The sequence below is a fragment of the Motacilla alba genome, chromosome 1A (assembly GCF_015832195.1).
Source record: "Motacilla alba alba isolate MOTALB_02 chromosome 1A, Motacilla_alba_V1.0_pri, whole genome shotgun sequence".
NCBI lineage: Eukaryota > Metazoa > Chordata > Aves > Passeriformes > Motacillidae > Motacilla > Motacilla alba.
In genome coordinates, this window is record NC_052031.1 from 65,078,777 (window position 1) to 65,098,311 (window position 19,535).

A 19,535-nucleotide genomic window follows, 5' to 3' on the forward strand; every position below is an offset into this window, starting at 1 on the left:
ATGAGTAAGAGTCAACCAGGATCTGTCAAGAACAAATCACATTAAACCAAACCAATTTCCTTCCTTCTCTGGCCACCCGCGGCCTCAGAGGCAGAGCAGAAGCAGTTTACATTATACATCTTGGACTTAAAGGGAGCTTTTGACCGTGCTTTATATGACATTCAAATAAGAAAAGTAAGAACTTGCCAGATGGTTACAGACCATCTGGAAATCGTACTTTGAAGGTAGTTATCAAAATGGAAAGGTGTGCTGACTAGGTTTCTTGTAATCTGTGCTGGAGCTGGTACCAGTCAGCATTATACTCTTGACTTGACCAAGAGAATAAGCTGTGCACCTTGCAGTTGTGAATTATATTAGGTTGGGAAGGACTACAAGGAAGCTGGAAGTAGTTTGGCTCAAAATTGGACATGATCAAGTGATCCAGAAAAACAGAAGAAAAGTGTTAAAGCAAAGAAAGAGGAGGCAAACCAGGAAGGCAAAGATCTGTATGTGGGAATGATTGTCTGCACAAACGCCAGATGAGAAACATCTGGTGGGAGAGCAGCTGCTCAGAAGACAGCTGCAAACTGAGTAAGAGTCAAAAGTGTCCTGCTGCTGTGAAATAAGGAATGCTGGCAGGAACAGACAGGACTACAGCATACAAGGCGTATGAAGGGCTCCTTCTGCTCTGGCCCCAAGGAGGCAAGACCTCAGCTGGGGCACCCTGTCACATCTCCAGCACTGCAACACCAACCAGCCAGCTGGGAGAGCAGGGCAAGGAGCAGAGCTCTTGGGGGTGCTGGGCGAGAACTGATGATGAAACACATCTGGGAAGGGGTGGAAGTCTTTACATATTTCAAGGCTGCTCCTAGAAGGAGGGAATAATCTGGTCTTGGCAGCTCTAGAGAAAGAAGCAGCGGGTTTGCACTCAGAAAGACAGTTTCAGGTTAATATTAGTGAAATACATATCAGTAGGGGTCCTAAGGTACAGGACTGGACCCTGGAACTTCCTCTACTGAAGATCCTTAAGAGCAGGAACAATAAAAGCTGTTGTGAGGAACATCTGTCTTATTAGCCTGTGTCAGGGTTGACAGAGGAGAGACACTCCTGAGTTTTCTGATCTTATGCCTTAATTTTTCTGCCTGTACAAAGTGGTTTCAATAGACTTTAGTTCTGACATGTAGCACTGGGTACAGAAAATTAGAGGGACAGAGAAATTAAATTAAATTAGTCCCTGCTTTTATAAACCAAGAAGCTCAAAGTTAATTACACTGAAAATGCAAATAAAGGATCTGTTCCAGACAGTGAGAAAACTCCCTCTGACTTGTACTGCTCTAGGATCAAACCCAAAATGAAGAGCCTGCACTATTTTCCTTGAGAATTGTTAATATGTGTGTTGAATAAAATACAAAATTACAAAGGAAATAAACTTTTCTGTAAAAGTCTTCATCCAACACTACTTAGGGTGCTGCTGTCTGAGTTTTAGTTTATTCATCTAGATGTATCTATTGTCTTTTGCCATAAAAAAGACTCAATCTCTCATCAGCTTACCAGACTTGTTGAAAAGGGTAGGTTTGTCAAAAACCAATTTTAGTTCTGCTGTGGTTAATTTCTTTTTCCCATTGACCTATGTCGTATTGTGTCATTAATCAATCTGGTGTCTTGTGTAAGTGCATGAAGAATTTGTTTTGTTTAATAACAGCGTGTAGTACTTTTTTCTATCATTGCTGATGCAAGATCTAGGAAATTACTGGCCAAACACTGTATGTTCTGCAGTTAAATATTTCAAGTTAGATTACAGTTCTAATAGCTGACATTCAGTGGCAGCCTTATTCACCCAGCTGCTGACATGAGTCACCCCAGGGATGGTGTGTGCAATGGCAGAATTCTCATCTAATTACTCCAACAAAATAGATGTCTCGCAAATAGCTATGGAACAGTTAAATCCTTAACCCTGTGCTCACAGCTGGATAATTGAGAATGTGTTTAGCCTATGAGATTCTCAGCTGATTGTGGCTCCAGGCTGGAAATACTCTGCTGAATCTGTGCACGTTGGAGTCTGGTAAACTACAGCAATTGAGGAACTTTTAAGAATTTCCACATCAAACCATGCTAAGTCAAGTGCTCAGTTAGACGTCTAAAACTTAGCCAGAAATGACATCTAAAAGAGGGGTAAAACACAGGCTACTCCATGATTCCAAGGATGGATAAAGGCCCCTCTCTGCCTCTCTGCCGGAAGACACGTGCTAAGGAATCAATGGTCCAACATCTGTCTGTCTGAGCAGCAGCTGCCTGCATTGCTGGTTATTAGAACACTTTTAAAGTTCTGTTAGAATGCAAATAAACTCAAGAAAATGGCAGTAACTCAGATTGGCAAATGACAGACTCCTCTGATAGCCTGGCAGATTGCTAGAAGGGGCCTTGAGCACCTTCACCGAAGAAAAAAAGGGCTTAATTTTAATTAATACTGGCAGTCATCTCCCTTTGGAGTTATTAGATTAGACAGTTATCAGATCAGATAGTTATTAGTTCATGTTACTCATGAAAACACCCCTTCTATGTTTTGGGAACAAAGTCAGAACTGTCATCTTTGACACCAAGGCAGGCATTTCTAACACAGAAATGGAGAAATCCAGGGGTTGCAATAAAGCCTAAGCAGTGTGTTTTACACCAAAATAAAAATCTCAACAGAATTTTTCTGGTCTATGTGGCAGAAAACTTTGGAAGTCAGACAAGATTTTTTCTTCTGAGACTGAGAAGCTGAGTGTATACAGTGCCAAATAACTAGATAATCAGGATATGCACTGGAAGAAGAAATATCCAGCCCCAAATTTGGGTCAAACCCCAAATCTGCTGCTACTTCAATCTTCATTTCACGAACATTTCTGGAAAGATCTGTCTCCTTTTTGTTGCAGACCGAGAATATTTTTGAAATCTCAGAAAATTCCATAAAATGAGATTATTGTACTCCATTAAGGTATCACAGCAATCATTACTTAAATATTTTTAGCTGCCTGACAAAGACTTGCTTAGAACTGATTCCAAGTGATGACATGCTAATGAAAAGCTTTGTGTACAGCAGACATTATTTGAGCACAGAGGTTCCCCTCCCTCTTCCATCAGCAGTTTCTGATAGACTCCACTGATCCTGGGACCTTAGTGAACTGCTCAGGAACACAAGTGAAGTTTTAGAACATATTCTAGTTTAAAAATACCCCAAAACTTTAATTCTTAGCAGGACAACTTAATCTTGCTAATTTCTGAGACCTTCTTATTTTAGAGCTGCATTGAAACAGGAGAGTAATCTCTTAAGAGAGTCAGTGTGGTTTCCATTTGATATTATCCCATGACTTGAGAAAAGTCCATCACTGCTGTTAGCTCCCAAATGGATAAAGGAAAGATATTTTCCTTTATTGTTGATGGTAGTCAGGGGTATAATGGGAATGAGGGAGAGAGAAAGGAAGATAAAGACATGATTTTCTTTCATTTTATAAAATTGACCAAGGGAAGAAACGTGTGAAAGTTTACAAAGAAGGCACAGACACAGTGGCTGCAATAAAATGTCTTACCACATACTCTGGAGACGTGGGGAATATATTGAGCCTAAACACAAAATATGAGCAACTTTCATTCAATCTCTGAGTAAATCTACTGAACTGTAGGTCACAGCTGCTATGTTCCCTCACAGGAGTAAGTTTCTTCCTGTTAATTAGCCTTTCTACATATACTTCAAAGGTGTCTGGCCAAAAATTTCCCTGGGTCTGGTTTTGAATTGTTGTTTACCCTCATCCTGAAGAAAAGCCAACTGTATCTATAAATGTAGCTTCTATTAAATCTCATACTTCAATTTATATTCAATATTTCAATTTATGGATTAGAAATAGAATTAAAAAAAAAAAAAAAAAGAAGAAAGAAATCCTGCAAGTCAACAGAACACATTTTAAGTCCCAGATTAGAATTTAGGTGGCAAGCAAAGAGGAGAGGAGTGAATACCAACATGAGAAGATCACACTAGGAACTAGAACAGTGGTTCCATAGCTGTTTTGGATTGCTATAAACCCTCAGAATTTCTTACAGACCACCAGGTATCGTTATCATCAAACTTTTAATTGAAAACACTATTTAAAATAGTGTTTAATATGGCTCTGTGGATTAGCTGTGAACCCTTTACCGTGGCCTCCTGGACCACCAGTGTTCTGCAGACCATGGTTTGGGAAGCACTGAACCAGACTGCACACATCGTACACCCCAACAAAACACTGCTGTGTCTGAAAGAGAGGCACTCCTGCAACTGCACCATCTACTCAAATAATGCACATGTCAGTTCAACCTTCTTGGTAGCTGAAGAGCACAAAACCCTTTTGTTTTTTTTCCCTACCCAAAGTTTATTTTTTATTTCTTTGGAGAAACAAGCAAATGGTGCCAAACCTCCGTTTCTGACTGTTTCTTGTAGGATCTTCCTCATATCTGGCAATGGTGTAATCTTTCAGGAAGCTAACTATGAAAATAAGAAATATAAATCCCCCTATACTGTGGAGTTGTCATTCCAGAATAATTATGAGATCTATGAATCCAAAAATTAAAAAAATTAAAACTAGCTACTAAGTAGGTTTGTTTTTTTTCCTCCTCTGGAAAATTTGTTCCTTTTTTCCCCTTCCCAAATCCACTAATGATGCTAGAGCTCTGTGTGTGGTCATTAAAGCATTTCAGCAACTTTCTGCAAATTCTTTACAGTTATTCTTTGGCTGCAGCACTCCAGGATTGTCTGTTTATTACCAGAGAAACACACAGAGGAAAGCAATGAGAAGGGAACTTATGGGGAAAGCATTGAGAAGGGAACTTGTGTGGAAGTGTTATAAATAACAGCAGCAAAACACCACGATCCAGCCCTGTGTGAAATCAGTGACAGGATATGGTCTCATACGAGAGCAGGGATGGGCTGTAGCTTCCCCTTCCATCACTCTGCCTCCTTGCACCTCACAGGCACCTCAGCCAATCAGTGTGGAAAGGGGCCTTATTCACCTCTCCTCATGCACTCATTATCAACAGCTATTGCATGGACCTGGCAATCAGGAACCTTTGCAAGTAGCAGCATCACAGACCCCCAAAAAACCCCACCAAAAACCAACCAAAACCCCACACGAAAACCAAACCCCAATAATAACTCCTTTTCTAAACCAGCTATTTTTAAAAAATAAGTCTGTGCTTCCATGACAGTATCTCACCTACTTTGGAGAGAAAATAGCACTGTCATAGCTCTTCTGTGCCCTTTGTATGCTCAGTAGCCATGGTAATGCAGAGGTTTGAGTCAGAGTGGGAGTGGAAAAGGGTCACTTCATTAAAACTAATGCACAGGAGAAGTCTGCAAGGGAAAGGGGTAACCTCTTCCTTGAAAGATAATGAACCCTACCCAATTCTTGTCTCTATAGGTCTTGCAGTACTTCACACTCAGCATCACTAATGTATACTACTGGAGCATTTCTAAAGTTAGATTAATAATCAGCCCCATTTGTATCCTAGGGGTTTTTTTTGTTATTGTTGTTGTCTGAACAGTTCTTTTTTCCATGCAGTGCCAATGCTCAGAGGTAGCTGTTAACTCACTTTTTATTCAGCTGAAACAGATAAACTTCAAGCTTACAAACCTGACTAGACAGTGTGAAAACAAATCTCGTGGCCTCACTTCACCACTGTCCAGATTCATTGCCAAGTTCCCCTCTGGTGAAGGGCTTTAGGTGGGACCATCCCATGCTGCATACCTGGGGTAATGTGCCCGAGCTGAGCCGAACATTTGAAATATGTGTGGAATTCTGTAAGATGAGAAATCCACACCGAGGAATAATGCCCTCCTCACGTTGCTGCCTGACCCCCTTGCTGTAGATAATGTGTGTGCTGTCTTTAGTGAGTACGTGCTGCCTTTCTGCCAACCCATCAGCTTTTGGCTTCTCTCCACAGGAAGCAGGGAAGCTGCGTTCACCTATGCCATTACTGCTGCCGGGGTTGCACACGCTGTCACGGCCGCCTGCAGCCAGGGCAACCTCAGCAATTGTGGCTGTGACCGAGAGAAACAGGGCTACTACAACCAGGAGGAGGGCTGGAAGTGGGGAGGCTGCTCTGCGGATATCAGATACGGCATTGAGTTCTCCCGGAGGTTTGTTGATGCCCGAGAAATCAAAAAGAATGCACGGAGGCTGATGAACTTGCACAACAATGAGGCTGGAAGAAAGGTATTCCAGAAAGGACGAGGGATGGGAACGTGTGCTGGAGGACGGGGGGAGGCTGGCTTGGTGGCAGGAGGCATTTCCCGAGAGCTCACCCCTCTTTCTGACCTTATCCCGCACCCACATCGAGTCATCTGTTGTTCACTTTTTTTTGCTGTTTCTTTTTATTCAGAGCTGACCATGTATTATTGGTAGTCCTGTAAAAATTTCTGCTTCCTAAGCCTTCTTTCCAGCCCTGATCCTTGCTGGATCTGTTTAGCATAATGATAAATCACTGCTTTTCATCCAACTTGCAAAAAATCTAGCAAGGGACGTCGGGGCTTGTGATGGGAGAGAACTGAGTTGTCTGCATTGCTCAACTTCCACAACACTTCCAGATATTTATTCCAGTGAAACTCAAATCACTTGTTTGACCCCAGCTCTAATGAAATACACACAGTAGTGCACAATGCACTTCTTAGCAGATGCACAACCATCTCTTTGTAGTCCAAAGCTACAAAGAGCTGCAGAAGAAGAAGCAGTTTCCTGTCTACAGCCGTGACTGAATTGCTTCTCTTGGTAACAATAAACATCATGGAGCTATGCTGATTTGTGTTCACCAATCCTCATGGCTCTCAAAGCTTGTCCTTTAAAAAGTGTAACAAATCTTTCTGCATCATATATACCTACCTCAGGAGAGATTATAGCCTTCAAAGTATTTCCCCCTAGGAAAAGCCCTCCACTCCAGTGTTGCAGAAAAATCCAATATACCAATATAGCAATCCAGTAAAATCTGCCTCCTTAAGTAAGGCTGAGTTTTCCTCCTCTAAAACCATGGGTGCTTTCAGCCTGTACTGAGCACTGGGCAGAGACAGTAGAATTGGTGGTGACAGAAACAATGCAATTGTTTTACTGCCTGGATCCAGCTTACTAGCACAGTTGCACTGGCCATGCACTGAAACAGAAGGTTCTGTGTGGGCAGGAGTGCACTGGGATGGAAATACGACATAAATTCAGTGTGGTGAGAGAGGAATAATCTCAAGCGTAGAGACAGGATGGGTACTTCAGTGATAGTTCACACTGAAGTCTCCAGATGTGCAGGAGAAAGCTGACTGAAGAGCCAAACAAAAAAACAGCCTTAAGGGGCACAGTCTTTTTTTCCTAAAAAATTGCTGCCACAATTATAAAAGAACTTCATTCAGCAGCTGACCATCACATTGGAAGACCAGCTCCAGGTCTGATCAGTTCACTTCAGCTGGAATTTCAGCTCAGCATCACAAATTGTGTTTGGAGGCAAAAGAATATGCAAGTGAACTCCTAAACTTCCTAGGGAGAAATTATTGCTGCTATTTGCATTACCATCCCTGCTTAAACTGGCATCCTCTGTGGTGTGTGCAGTGCCACCCCCGTGGAGATCCTGACGCAGGTCGTGCCTGGAACATGTCACGGTCTAGATGTGTCAGAGGGACAAAAGAGCAAAAGCAGATACTGAGATGGAAAACAGCGCAGTCCCAAGGACAGAAAGAGCTCATTATGTGAGCCAGGCACTGATCATGGGTCCCCCAGTTCTAAATACAGCCCTGTAACCACCAGACCACATTGCTGATTCTTATTAAGCACATTATATTTTACTTTTCATCAGAATTTCATAAGCAGAGGGACATAAGCAAACCAAATAAGTGCATGTTTTTACAGATACTTCTGGTAGCAGAATTCATGCAAATAAATTTTATTTACAATTCTAAAATTCTTTTTTCAAATGTTCTTACAAAAAACAAATTATAATACTTTCATATTTTAAGAAAGGAATACAAAGGCTTGCAATACCAACAATATATTTTCCCCATTTAAAAAATATAAATAATATTTTGGAATTTATTAACTTTTTTGTTGCATTTTTCAGTAGTTATTTATACCCATTTCTATTCTTTAATTCATGATATTGCTTTCAAAAGCTAAGAATGACTGAAAGGATTTGGTGTAGTTTTTTATTTTTAGGTATAATCCATAAAATCCAGAGCTAATATAAAACATGGTTTTGGGGGTTACGTTTAGAAATAATGTTGGTGTTATGGTATATATTCCTTTTAATTGAATATTCAGAGTTGTACAGTAGATAATATTTAGTGATTTTGGTTCTTCCGAGATAATTTGCTGTTTGTATAAATTAGACATTTTGAATTTAAGACTGACTGAGACTTAAGGTTAGGACAAAACTCTGGAACCTAGGATACGCTTTCTGTGTTTCTGGGTTGGACACTTGCAAAAGCAGTTACAGAATTTCTGCAATTTCAGTGTGAAATTACAAGTTCCTTCTGAGAATCCAGACAGACTTGAAATCTGACCTACATTCTCCTGAAATCTGGCTCTTTTGGGGGTCCTTGGTAAACCTGGACTGCACTGTGAACCTGACACAAAATCTGGAACCAGGGGATTTTGCTTATGCGTGGGTGTCATTCTTACATACTCCACATGGTCTTTATTCACACTCAAGTCAGAGATCGTAGAATTGCAGAAGCAACCACAGGATCACAGAATGGGTAAGGCTGGAAGGATCCAACCCCTCTGCTCAAGCAGGATCCCCTAGACAATGCTCCTCGGGAGTGTGTTCAGATGGTTTTGGAGTATGTCAAGAGAAGGAGACTCCACACCCTCTCTGAACAATCTGGTCACTGCCCAGGGAAGAAGTTCTGCCTCACGTCCAGGTGGAAGCTCCTGGCATCAGTTCCTGCCCGTTCCTCTGGTGCCATTGCTGGGCCCCTGGAGCAGAGCCTGGGCCCTGCTCTGAGCCCTCCCTGCACACAGGGACACCCAGGGCTGAGGGCCCCTCTCAGCTGGGGCTCCTCTCCAGGCTGGACAGCCCCAGCTGCTGCAGATCCCTTGCTCCACGTGGGATACTGAGCTCCATGATCCTGTGGTCACTACAGCCACGGCTGCCCCCAGCCTTCCTGTCCCCAACAAGGCCTTCCTTGTTTGTTAGAGCAAGGTCCAGCCTCACGCCTTCCCTTGCTGGATCCTCCATTTGCCTGGGTACAACACTGAACTTCCATCTTTCTCCTTTTCCCTTCCAAAACTCTCACAACACGACTGGGAAATGCTTGTACTGCTCCGAGAAAATGTCAGGGCCATCCTGCTGGTCTGTATGTGGCTTGTCTTAAAATTTGGAAACTCTTTGGAGCCAAGTTTCTGGTTCATTACTGCTATTATAAAGAACCAAAGTATGGATATTTTATCCATGTTATGAATAGGAAGAAAAGGTAAGAAAGAAAACACAGGCAACAGGAATTTTTTAATTCCTTCATTGCTTCGGAAGTTCTCAAATATTTTCAAATAAGGTATTTTCTACCTCTGAGTGGTAATGAACAGTAAAGACAGTTAAGGAAGTGTATGCATTTGTAGCTTCCTACAGAGATTTCACAGCACTTTCACCATTTAAAATACCCTGCATTCACATCTGTAATGTTAAGGCTTGCAGTTCTTTTTTAGTCATTCCAAACTGGCTTTTTGAGTTAGCTAAGAAGAACAACTTTTAGCCAACAAATATGCTACCTTCCTTTTAGTCTTCTTTTTGAATCTCAGAGCCTCCCAAGACAGAAACATGAGGAAAAAAGGACACCAAAAGCTCCCAACCCCACATACAATTGTTTCCAACTTGCCCTGAAGTCAGTGGTAGGCCCTTGAGGATCTCACTAGACATCTACCAGGTGGCCAGAGGTTCATTGCTAGGATCATTAGTCAAGACTCTGGCCACCAGTTTTGCCCCCCAAGCAATTATTTGAATGTTCTTTTATACCACCACAAGGACTTTCTCGTGCTCTCAGAAATCTTGGCCATTCTCCATCTCTTCCAGCACTTGTCCCACACATGCCTGGGTGTCAGAGGGGTTTGCAAGTACAGCAGTATGGCTTTAATAATTTGCCTTTGTTTGGATGCTCTCAAAAGCTGGCATGCTGGTACTTCACTGCTGCTAAAAACCGAGCCCAGAGGAATTTTTCTTTCTGGAACAAGCAGCATGCTTTAAAAATTATTGCACAAACTTTGAATCAGATAAGGGGAAAGACAGTCTTGGGGGGGGGGTCTTTTACTTCTGTCTGGGATTGAGATGTTCATTACGACCCTCTAATAAATGATCTCATTGGAAAAAAAAAAAAAGACATTTAGGCTTCTCAGGGAATTTCTGATGACTGTGGAATGAATGAATACCCTAATTGCCCCACACTGCATCCCGTATGGCTCCGCATTGGATTTCTAAGAATTGTTTCAGCTAATGGTAGGTTTGCAAAGTTTCTGCTTAATTTGCAATAAGAAGCACCAGCGACAAAATCGTAATCTTGTCATTGGTGTAACTTGGAATAAATAAATGCTCAGGGATTCCTGGTGGCACAAGACTCTCCTGACAGATTTGTGCTTGGCGGAAAGCGGCGCCGCACGGTGTGAAAGAGCAGAGGAACAAACTTCCCCCTCAGTTTCTAAACATCTGCTATGATTTGGGATGGAAAGAACAAGTGTGGTAAATGAAAACAAGCCCCCAAAGGAGGACTAGTATAAGTCTAACACAAATGTTACTGAAAGAACGTTTTGTTGCAAATCTGAAAGATTACAGAGAGATCTGTGGGCAAAACTTTGACAGAGTAATGAAAAATTAAATACCAACAAACCAAGTTAGCTTTGATGCTGTTTTATGAGACAGCTTTCCACCATGTATTTTTAGAAATAAGTATCTTTATTCTGGGATAAATGAACTTAGAGTAACATCTGAGAACACACATCATTAAGCTTAACTTTTTGTTGAAAGTTTCAAAACAATGACTGTCTCTCACGGGAAATCTCATTTATAAAAATGGAGGTTTCTGTTTGTTTTTATGGGGTGAGTTAAAAGAACAAACTGACAAATTGGTAGCAGATTGCAGCTTTTACCAAAAAGTAGAAATGTTTCTAACAGTTTATCAATCAATTAGGCTCTTACAACAGACAGTGACTGTGGTTATGTGGAGAAAAAACTGGCCCTTCCAGAAACACACCCATCACACTGACTGCCAGCAACTCTGCCTGACACCATCCCAATATTTACTCCTTTGTAACAGCAGTGGGTTTTTCCTGTTGGTTTTTGGAATGCCTGGAAGATGACAACAGCTTATTTTACATATGAAACAGTGAGAGTGTGGGGAAAAAAACAAATAATTCAGGCTCTCTTCAGAAGAGATTTTTCAATTACTTGGGTTACTATTTCCACCTAAGACATGTTTTTTTCTCATAGTTTCTGGTGCAATAGGCCTGTGGTATTGGGAAGGGGCTCTTTTGCTCACTTGCTTTGGCTTTAGAACAGCTAATGAGGTGATTTGTTGATTACCATTCATTACATACACACACATAAAGATATAAAATTTATATTTATTTTATTAGATATACATAAACAGACAAATATATATAGTGCATGTGCACATAATTATGGATATTTATACATATTCATGTATATGGTCTGTGCCTATTTTATGTAAGACTTCCCTCACCTCATGTGAAGCATTGTAATTAGTCAGCTCATTCCTGCAAGATGCACAGTGCCTGATTTGCTGCATGCTGCCCACACTGTCACCTGGCAGGATGTAAAGATAAGAAGCAATGCCCAGAAAAAGGCTCTGAATGAAATGTTGAAGTCACAGTGGAAGCTGAATCTCAGTTTCAAACGTGAAAGCCAACTAATTTTATGCTCTTATAAGCCTAAAATATTTTTTAAAATGTGACTTTGTTTCCTATGTCATTTCAGGGATGCAAAGAATGTTACTTTCCAGGTTTTACAGCCTTGAGTCCATCATTTGCTGAAAGTTTCTTTCTCTAAAAGTGACAAATTATTTCACTACACATCCCTTGTGAGACCACTCATGAAAGAAAAGCTTTCTATAGTTGTGCTTCATGCCATACTTTCAATCTTCCCACTTAAAGTGATTTGCAGACAGTTACATAAATCCAATTTCAAAAATTTTGGTGTTACAGCTTGGGTGGGTTAGATGGATAACTAAGGACTTATCCATATGTCCTGAATATGCAAGCTTTGGCTCACAATCTCATGAGGATAGATCTCCTGCTTCCAGTTGGGCTGGATTTGTTAGCTTATTTTTTTCTTCCAGAAACACACCCTTAACCCAGACTGCCAGCAGCTACATCTGGTACTACCCTACTTTTTTGAACAATTTGCTTTAAAATTAGAGGGGGGAATAGCCAAATATTTTAGGACTTGCTAAATGGTTTTATTCAAGAAATGTGCATGCCCATGCATACCATGTAATGCATGCAAGGCATGTATCAAACATCTAGTGAAATATCACTGTACGACCTCAAACCTGACACATCTGTTCTGCCTGACAGAATAAAACTACCAGTGAAATATTTTTAACTGTTTCAGGTGATATTTTACCTTTAAGGTTTACAACAAATTCCACAGAAAACCGAGTGGAGCACACTTGTTTTGGGGATGATGGGGAGGATGCTTCTGAAGGAAATTGCTTTGGAACATTTTACTGTAAAAATAATATTCAGAATGTTTTAACCAATTGCAGCAGTTTATTGCTCAAAGATCTATTTTCTCTTCTCCCAGAAAGTAGAGAACAAACACTGATGAATTAGGCTATTGTTCACCCTCATAACAGCAGGGACATCCATCAAATGGGCAGCAGGTCCCAAAATGCTGGGTTAATTTTCCTGGTAGCCAAGGGGAGAACTTGTGTAAAGAGTGCAGTGGGTTCCTCAGCTTTTTTAATGCATTAAGTGGGGACACTGTGGAAGAGGGTGCCTTACCTAGGGAGGCAAGTGGAGGGCAGGAGGAGGTGAATTGATACCTCCTGGCACCCCTGATGGCCCCCAGCCCTGCTCAGCTCTGGCCAGTGGCAGGGAAAAACCACCTCATGCTGTCTGGACACTGACCTGCTGCAAAGCAGAGGCTCCCTGCTCCCATTAAACTAAACAACAAGGAAAGCAAGGACGTGACAAGAGGAATAAACACAGTAACTCAGTTCCCCACCCCACATCCCATAGAATATAAATACTGTTGTGATGCTTGAGGGAACCGCTTCACAGAGGGGCAGAAAGCAAGCCATGCAGCTGAAGTAGCCTTATTCCTCTCCTGCTGCCTCCATGCTCCCTCTTCATAGGGCTGGGCACAACCCAAGGAGACACGCCACGATCTGCTCCATTTTGGGCTCTGTGATCTGCTAGTAACAAAGGATAATTTCAGGACATTTGTATTAGAAGATTAGCATTACACCCTGCTAATCTTAGTTACACCCCTGCCTATCCAAATTAAAAACCCAAACCCAAACAAACTGAGCTTGGATTCCCAGAGGGGTCCAGGAGATCAGCATTTTGTCAGCAGTGGTGAGCCCCAGGCTGCACTGAGACTTGGGTTAGCCTGTGCCCACACATCATCAGCAAGCCATCAGCTCTCGTGGCTGCAGCTGCGTGAGCATCAAAGAAGTGGTGACATCTTGTGACCAGAATCTGTCTCTTTTGGTAGTTATTACCCAAAACAAAAGCTGATCACTTGCATATTTGATGAGGCAAAACTCCTCAAGTCTTTTATTTCTTTTTGATACTTCAGTTAAAAAGTTATATGGATTTTGTTACGTTCAACACTTGGTCCAACAATGTGCATTTCCATTAAGGAAAACAAAAACCAGTAGGAGTAAGCCAAAACACATACACACACAAAATGTAACTATTGTTTTTTACTTACTTTATCCAAATAGGATTTTTACCATGTACAGAAACTGTATCTGATGCTATGCAGTTGGATCTAGATATGGAACTTGAAAAAGTGAATTTCTTTTAATGCACATAATTTTGTTCTATTTTGGTCTTCACAAGTCTTTGTCTACTTAACTGGCAGCAGACAGCCCTCAAATTTCATTTTAAATGTATGATTTATATAGGTATAAAAAGATGTGGGATTAAGAAAGCTTTAACGTTCTATTTCACAATTCATTTAACAAAGTAGCAGCAGTTAGAAAATTTTACTTGGCAGGATCGTACTGGGGTGGGAGTGGGCTTGTCTGTGGAAAAGGGACCTGAGAAATGTTCCTGTGATTAACCTGAGGCAGCACAGCCCAACGATGGGAATTTGCTCTGGGAGGTAGATCTTGCTGTAAACCCTTCAAGATTAGATATGAGGCACTGACATATGACAAATGAAACTGCTGAGAGAGTGGCTCATGTGAGCTAATGATTTTCAATCTTTAATTAAGCGCCTAGCTTGGCACAGTGTCCTTAGATTTGAATGAGTAAGTACCTTTAAGGTTCAAGGTCAGAGCTTTGATGGGAATTTTGCTGAGGAAAGCTGAGCTGGAGAGAGTTTTAGGAAGCAAAATGTTAGTTACTCTTCATTCAGAGCATTGAGCAAACAAGGTCAGATCCGGCCACCTTTGCCAGGTCCCATGGCACCTCCCTGGCAAGTGGGAAGCTGCTCAAGGTACCAAGCAGAGAGACATTCCTCTGGAGGGCCAGAACATGCTGGCCTGTCAGCAAGGAAGGGCACTCTGCAGCATCTGGGTGGAAAGAGGGGAAAAAATGTTGCTTAGAATCTGCTTAGTTTGGGGCTCGTATTCCCTGACCTCCAAGTCTTTGGGCACAATTTTGTACCCACAGCTGACTGTGGGCACACAAATTATAGCATTCAGGAATTTAACTACCTGATGATTGGGCCTCTGCTCAGTGTTGTAACCCCAAGCATTCCACATTCATGAGAGCAGCCTCCAAAAAATTAAAAAAACCTGCAAGATTGGCTTCAGGAGCATGAATTAATACTTTTTGAAACTTCTGATTTTTTTGAGCCTGCATGGCTTGCATTTGCAAGTCCTCCCACCATCAAAAATAGTGGGAATCTTTGAAAAAACACAGCAGTGAAATCAGGTTTCTGCTCACCAAAATGAATCACAAAACTGGACCTTCAGAAAGACAGCGGCAAAAAATAAAAAATATCAAGACTTAGGATAAAGTTGCTGGAGATTGTACTATAGAGGCTGCCACGTAGTGTCTATAAATAATAAATATATATATAGTATATCTAATAATGTATATAAACATCAGCATCTCAATCAAATACACACAGGCAAACAATTGTTATATAGACAGGCATCCATAAATACACATTTCCAAAGATGTCAGCCAGGACACTGAAATGGGTGATGTCTGTCTTTCAGGAGCAGTGACACTTTCTAGTGTATCAGGGAAGCCAATCAGAGGCTCCTTGGGACAGTGTTGAACCCGCAGAAGAATAAGGAGCCTCATGAACTCCACCTCCTCCCTCTCTCTTAGCAAGTTACTGACTTGGCCTTTTCAACCAAAATGCAGACACCAGAAACACATGTAGGGCATGACAAAATATGTACCTTTCAGCAAGACTCACTGCTCAGGGAGGAGTACGACTTAGGGGTGACAGATCCCATTTTCAATTCTTTCCTGGAAATCCTTAGATCCTCGAGCTCTTTGGTGGTGGTGTAAAAGTTGCATCCATCCACCTCTTGTCGTGGATTTTGCTGCAGTTCTTACAGCTGCAACTGCATGTTGAGAAAGCTGTAGGAATGGGTTAGTTTCAACAAAACCTTACATTTTTCAGTACAACTTTATATGAAGCACAACTTCTAAGCATGTTCATATATATATATATATATATATATATATATATATATATATATATATATATACAAAACCACATCTAAATATCAATAGATTATTTGAACCCAGATTTGTGGAACAGGATTGAAATCTTATTTAGGGGTCTTTGGAAAAAGACCTTCTCCGTACAGAGGAGACGTTGGAGACCCCTAAAAGACCTCAGAGTGTGTCACAGTGCATCCGTCTCCTCACTGCCACTGAAATGCTGCTGCTGCAGCAGAAGGTGGCAAGTTTTCTCTTCTATCAGTATGGAAGACAGGAATGTGATACAGCGTATTCCAATGTCCACAAAAAACCCAGCTCATCACAGCCTTGCTGAGTTTCTTCTTTTAGAGGAGTTGCAGCTATAGGAATTTCTTCCCCGACTCAGTAAACCTTGCTGGGAAACACCTTTTCTGCCTCTGATAGGATAACTTGGTAAAGCCTGTGGTTCCAGAAGGTCTAAGGTGGGACCAGACTGAGGTCAGACCTCAGCAGGGGCTGTAGCTCCTCCTGAGGGGCAGAGGAGGGGCAGGCACTGAGCTCTGCTCTCTGGGACCAGGGACAGGACCCGAGGGAACGGCTGGAGCTGGGCCAGGGGAGGCTCACACTGGATATCAGGGATAGATTCTTCCCCCAGAGGGTGTCGGGCACTGCCCAGGCTCCCCAGGGAATGGTCACGGCCCCGAGGCTGCCGGAGCTCCAGGAGCGTTTGGACAATGCTCTCAGGGATGCACAGGGTGGGATTGTTGGAGTTATCCTGAGCTGGACTCGAAGGGTCCCTTCCAACTCAGGATATTTTCTGACTCTTGCATAGGTTGCTCAGCTATCTTATACTCGCTACCGTATGTTGGTAAGGGAGAATCAAATCCAAATATTCTCTTTAATATTGAAACCCCAGAAATTTGGGAAAAAACAAACCATACAATTTAAGTGAAACTCAAACAACTCAGGAGGGTGCCCTCTATTTGCAGGGATAACCAGATCTGTACAGCTTTTATTTTAAGGCCAGTTTCTGAAGCAGTAAGCATTTTTTACTCCCTCCTACTTCATTATGCCATTGTACTCAGATTTCGGCCCTTTTATCCCTTGCCCATTTCAGTCATGTTCTGGGATCTGCAGTGAAACCGCTACAGGAGATGGTCTGCAGCATCAGTAATGCTTTCAGACAAGCTCGGGAGCTCATATTTCTTTGTTAGCATCCCGTTGCGAAGGGGAAAGATCAGCTCGCTTTGTTCTTGGGCCTTGATTTTCATAAGCTAATGATGACTGTGGGTGTAATTATGGTCAGGCTTAAGTGGTAACGCAAGGGCAGAAAAACAGAGAGGCGCTTCCGCGGGGCTGGCTTCCCCCTGCCGCACACCCGGGGTGGGAGGACATCGCCTGCCTCCCCCCGGCACAACCTGGCCCGGGCAAGGAGGGATGTGCCGGGCATGGCACGGCTGGGCTGCAGCAGAAGCGGCAGGATGGCAGGGCAGCATCAGCCTGAGCACCCAGCAGCTTGTGTCACTTCTGGGTGAATGAATTAAACTATGGATTAAACTATGAATTAAATCCCTCTGGCTGAACCTTCTCTGCCACAGCAATACATTTCTCCTCGGCTCATTGTTGAGCAGGACCCTTCAGTGGATTTTTTTTTCCCTCCAGTGCTGTGTTATCATTGCCCTGGTGGAAAAAAAAATGTATTGTGGCTGATTATTTGCGGAATAGTTGGACTAAATACTGCAATGAGTGCTGCTTTTTGAGGGGATGGGACATTCTGTGGGTGGAATAGTCCATAAGTTTACCACTGGTGGTATTGGTATAGGTACATAGGAAAAATCTTTAATTATGCAGTGAATGTAGGATCATAAAATGGTTTGGGTTGGAGGTGATCTTGGAGATCATCTAGTTCCAGCTCCCTGCATGTAGGCTTATTCAGTCACACAGTAGATACTGTTCTTCATAAGCATGCTTTGATCATTACTTAAAACAATTAAGTATTTTGAATCTTATGCCACTTAACCCCCAAAACCCATTCTTGTTTTCTATTTTCAAAACGAAAAGGATTATTTGAAAAAATTTGAAGTCCTCTATGGCTCTAAAAGAAATGTCTCCTAAAACATAAGTAAATATTCTCTAATATTTGGAAAAAGAATGGAAATGTTTTCCCTAAAAAATGACAAGGCACTGTTTTTCCAACCAGGTGCAACTTGAAACAAAATGTTATGAGCATTCTACTGGGAGGTGAAAAGATTTATGAGCATTATAAAGCATTGTAAAGCATATATAAGCATTATAAAGCATATTTATAAGCATTTTAAAAATTTCAACCAGCAGTAATGAGTATTCATATGAACTAAACAGACTGAGGTTTAGGCAGGCTTGCAACATTGTTTTCCTGCAGTAACAGTATGCAAATATCTGTACACATAGGTTCTTGAAGAGAGAATGAAATTGGAGTGCAAGTGTCATGGAGTTTCAGGTTCCTGTACAACTAAGACCTGCTGGACCACGCTTCCTAAATTCAGAGAGATTGGATATATTTTGAAAGAGAAATACAACGCCGCAGTGCAAGTGGAGGTGGTAAGAGCCAGTAGACTGAGACAGCCAACCTTCCTGAAGATCAAGCAGATTAAGAGCTACCAGAAACCCATGGAAACGGATTTGGTGTATATTGAAAAGTCACCCAACTACTGTGAGGAAGATGCTTCCACAGGGAGCGTCGGTACCCAGGGACGACTCTGCAACCGTACCTCTCCCAACGCGGACGGGTGCGACATGATGTGCTGCGGAAGAGGGTACAACACACACCAGTACACCAAGGTGTGGCAATGCAATTGCAAATTCCACTGGTGCTGCTTTGTGAAGTGCAACACGTGCAGTGAGCGGACAGAGGTGTTCACCTGCAAATAACGGCGTCGTGCGCGAGCGCACAGAGCAAACCGCCGCGAGTGAGGAAAGTGGAGTACAACAAACAACGACAGCATCATTTTGCACATCTGATCCTCTTGGGGAAAAGAACCCCAGCCAACACCACAACAACCACTCCCTCCCCACAACTACCTATACTTCTAAGGATGGTGCATTTTGGCTGGCTGGCTGTTGTAACTGCTTTGGAAACAAGGGCAACAGGATTAAGGTGATGTTGACAACCACATGAAACTTTCTCTCTGTCTCTTTTTTTTTTTTTTTGAAACTACAATCTGGGTGTTGTAGAGTTCTCTTAGTGTTTTAAATTATACATATCAGAGAAGCTGATTGCATTGCAGCTCCCATGACTTTTAAAAGAAAAAGACATTTTCTCCTATTTTACAGCAACAAAACTGTCTGGCCCTGTGCAAACAAAGACTTTTTTAAGGAAATGAAATCTTCACTGACTAGAACACAGCATTCTCTCTGCAAAAACCAAAATTTCTAAGAAAGCGGATAGAGAGAAAACAACAGCTAGGGAGCAAAATCTATGGCAGAAATACTGCATTATCAGTTTGGAAAAAAACCCCAACAAGCATTCACAAAATTACATCAGCTGCCAGTGACACTGGAACTCTTTGAACGAACATTAAAAATAATTATTTATGGTTTTAATAGTATCAAAAAATTCTAAGCACTAACGGGTAGCTATGTCTTAATTCTGTACTAAATGTAAACTTATTGGAACTCTGACTGTATGACTTTTGTATTTGGTTCTGCCTAAGTTCTTCAATGCTACTGATGTGTTGTCACTCCACTATTAGA

At 41.9% G+C, this 19,535-nt stretch overlaps 1 protein-coding gene across 2 annotated transcripts in view; it reads left to right on the plus strand.

Annotated features, from left to right (window-relative positions):
* Positions 1 to 18,986, plus strand: part of WNT7B (Wnt family member 7B) — a 93,017-nt gene extending 74,031 nt beyond the window's left edge. For both annotated transcript variants that reach the window (XM_038153289.1, XM_038153288.1), the window contains exons 3-4: positions 5,932 to 6,203; positions 18,234 to 18,986. In XM_038153289.1, the coding sequence (XP_038009217.1) occupies positions 5,932 to 6,203; positions 18,234 to 18,713 (752 nt within the window). In that variant the 3' untranslated portion in view covers positions 18,714 to 18,986. The remainder of the gene's footprint in view (positions 1 to 5,931; positions 6,204 to 18,233) is intronic.
* Positions 18,987 to 19,535: the final 549 nt, after the last annotated feature.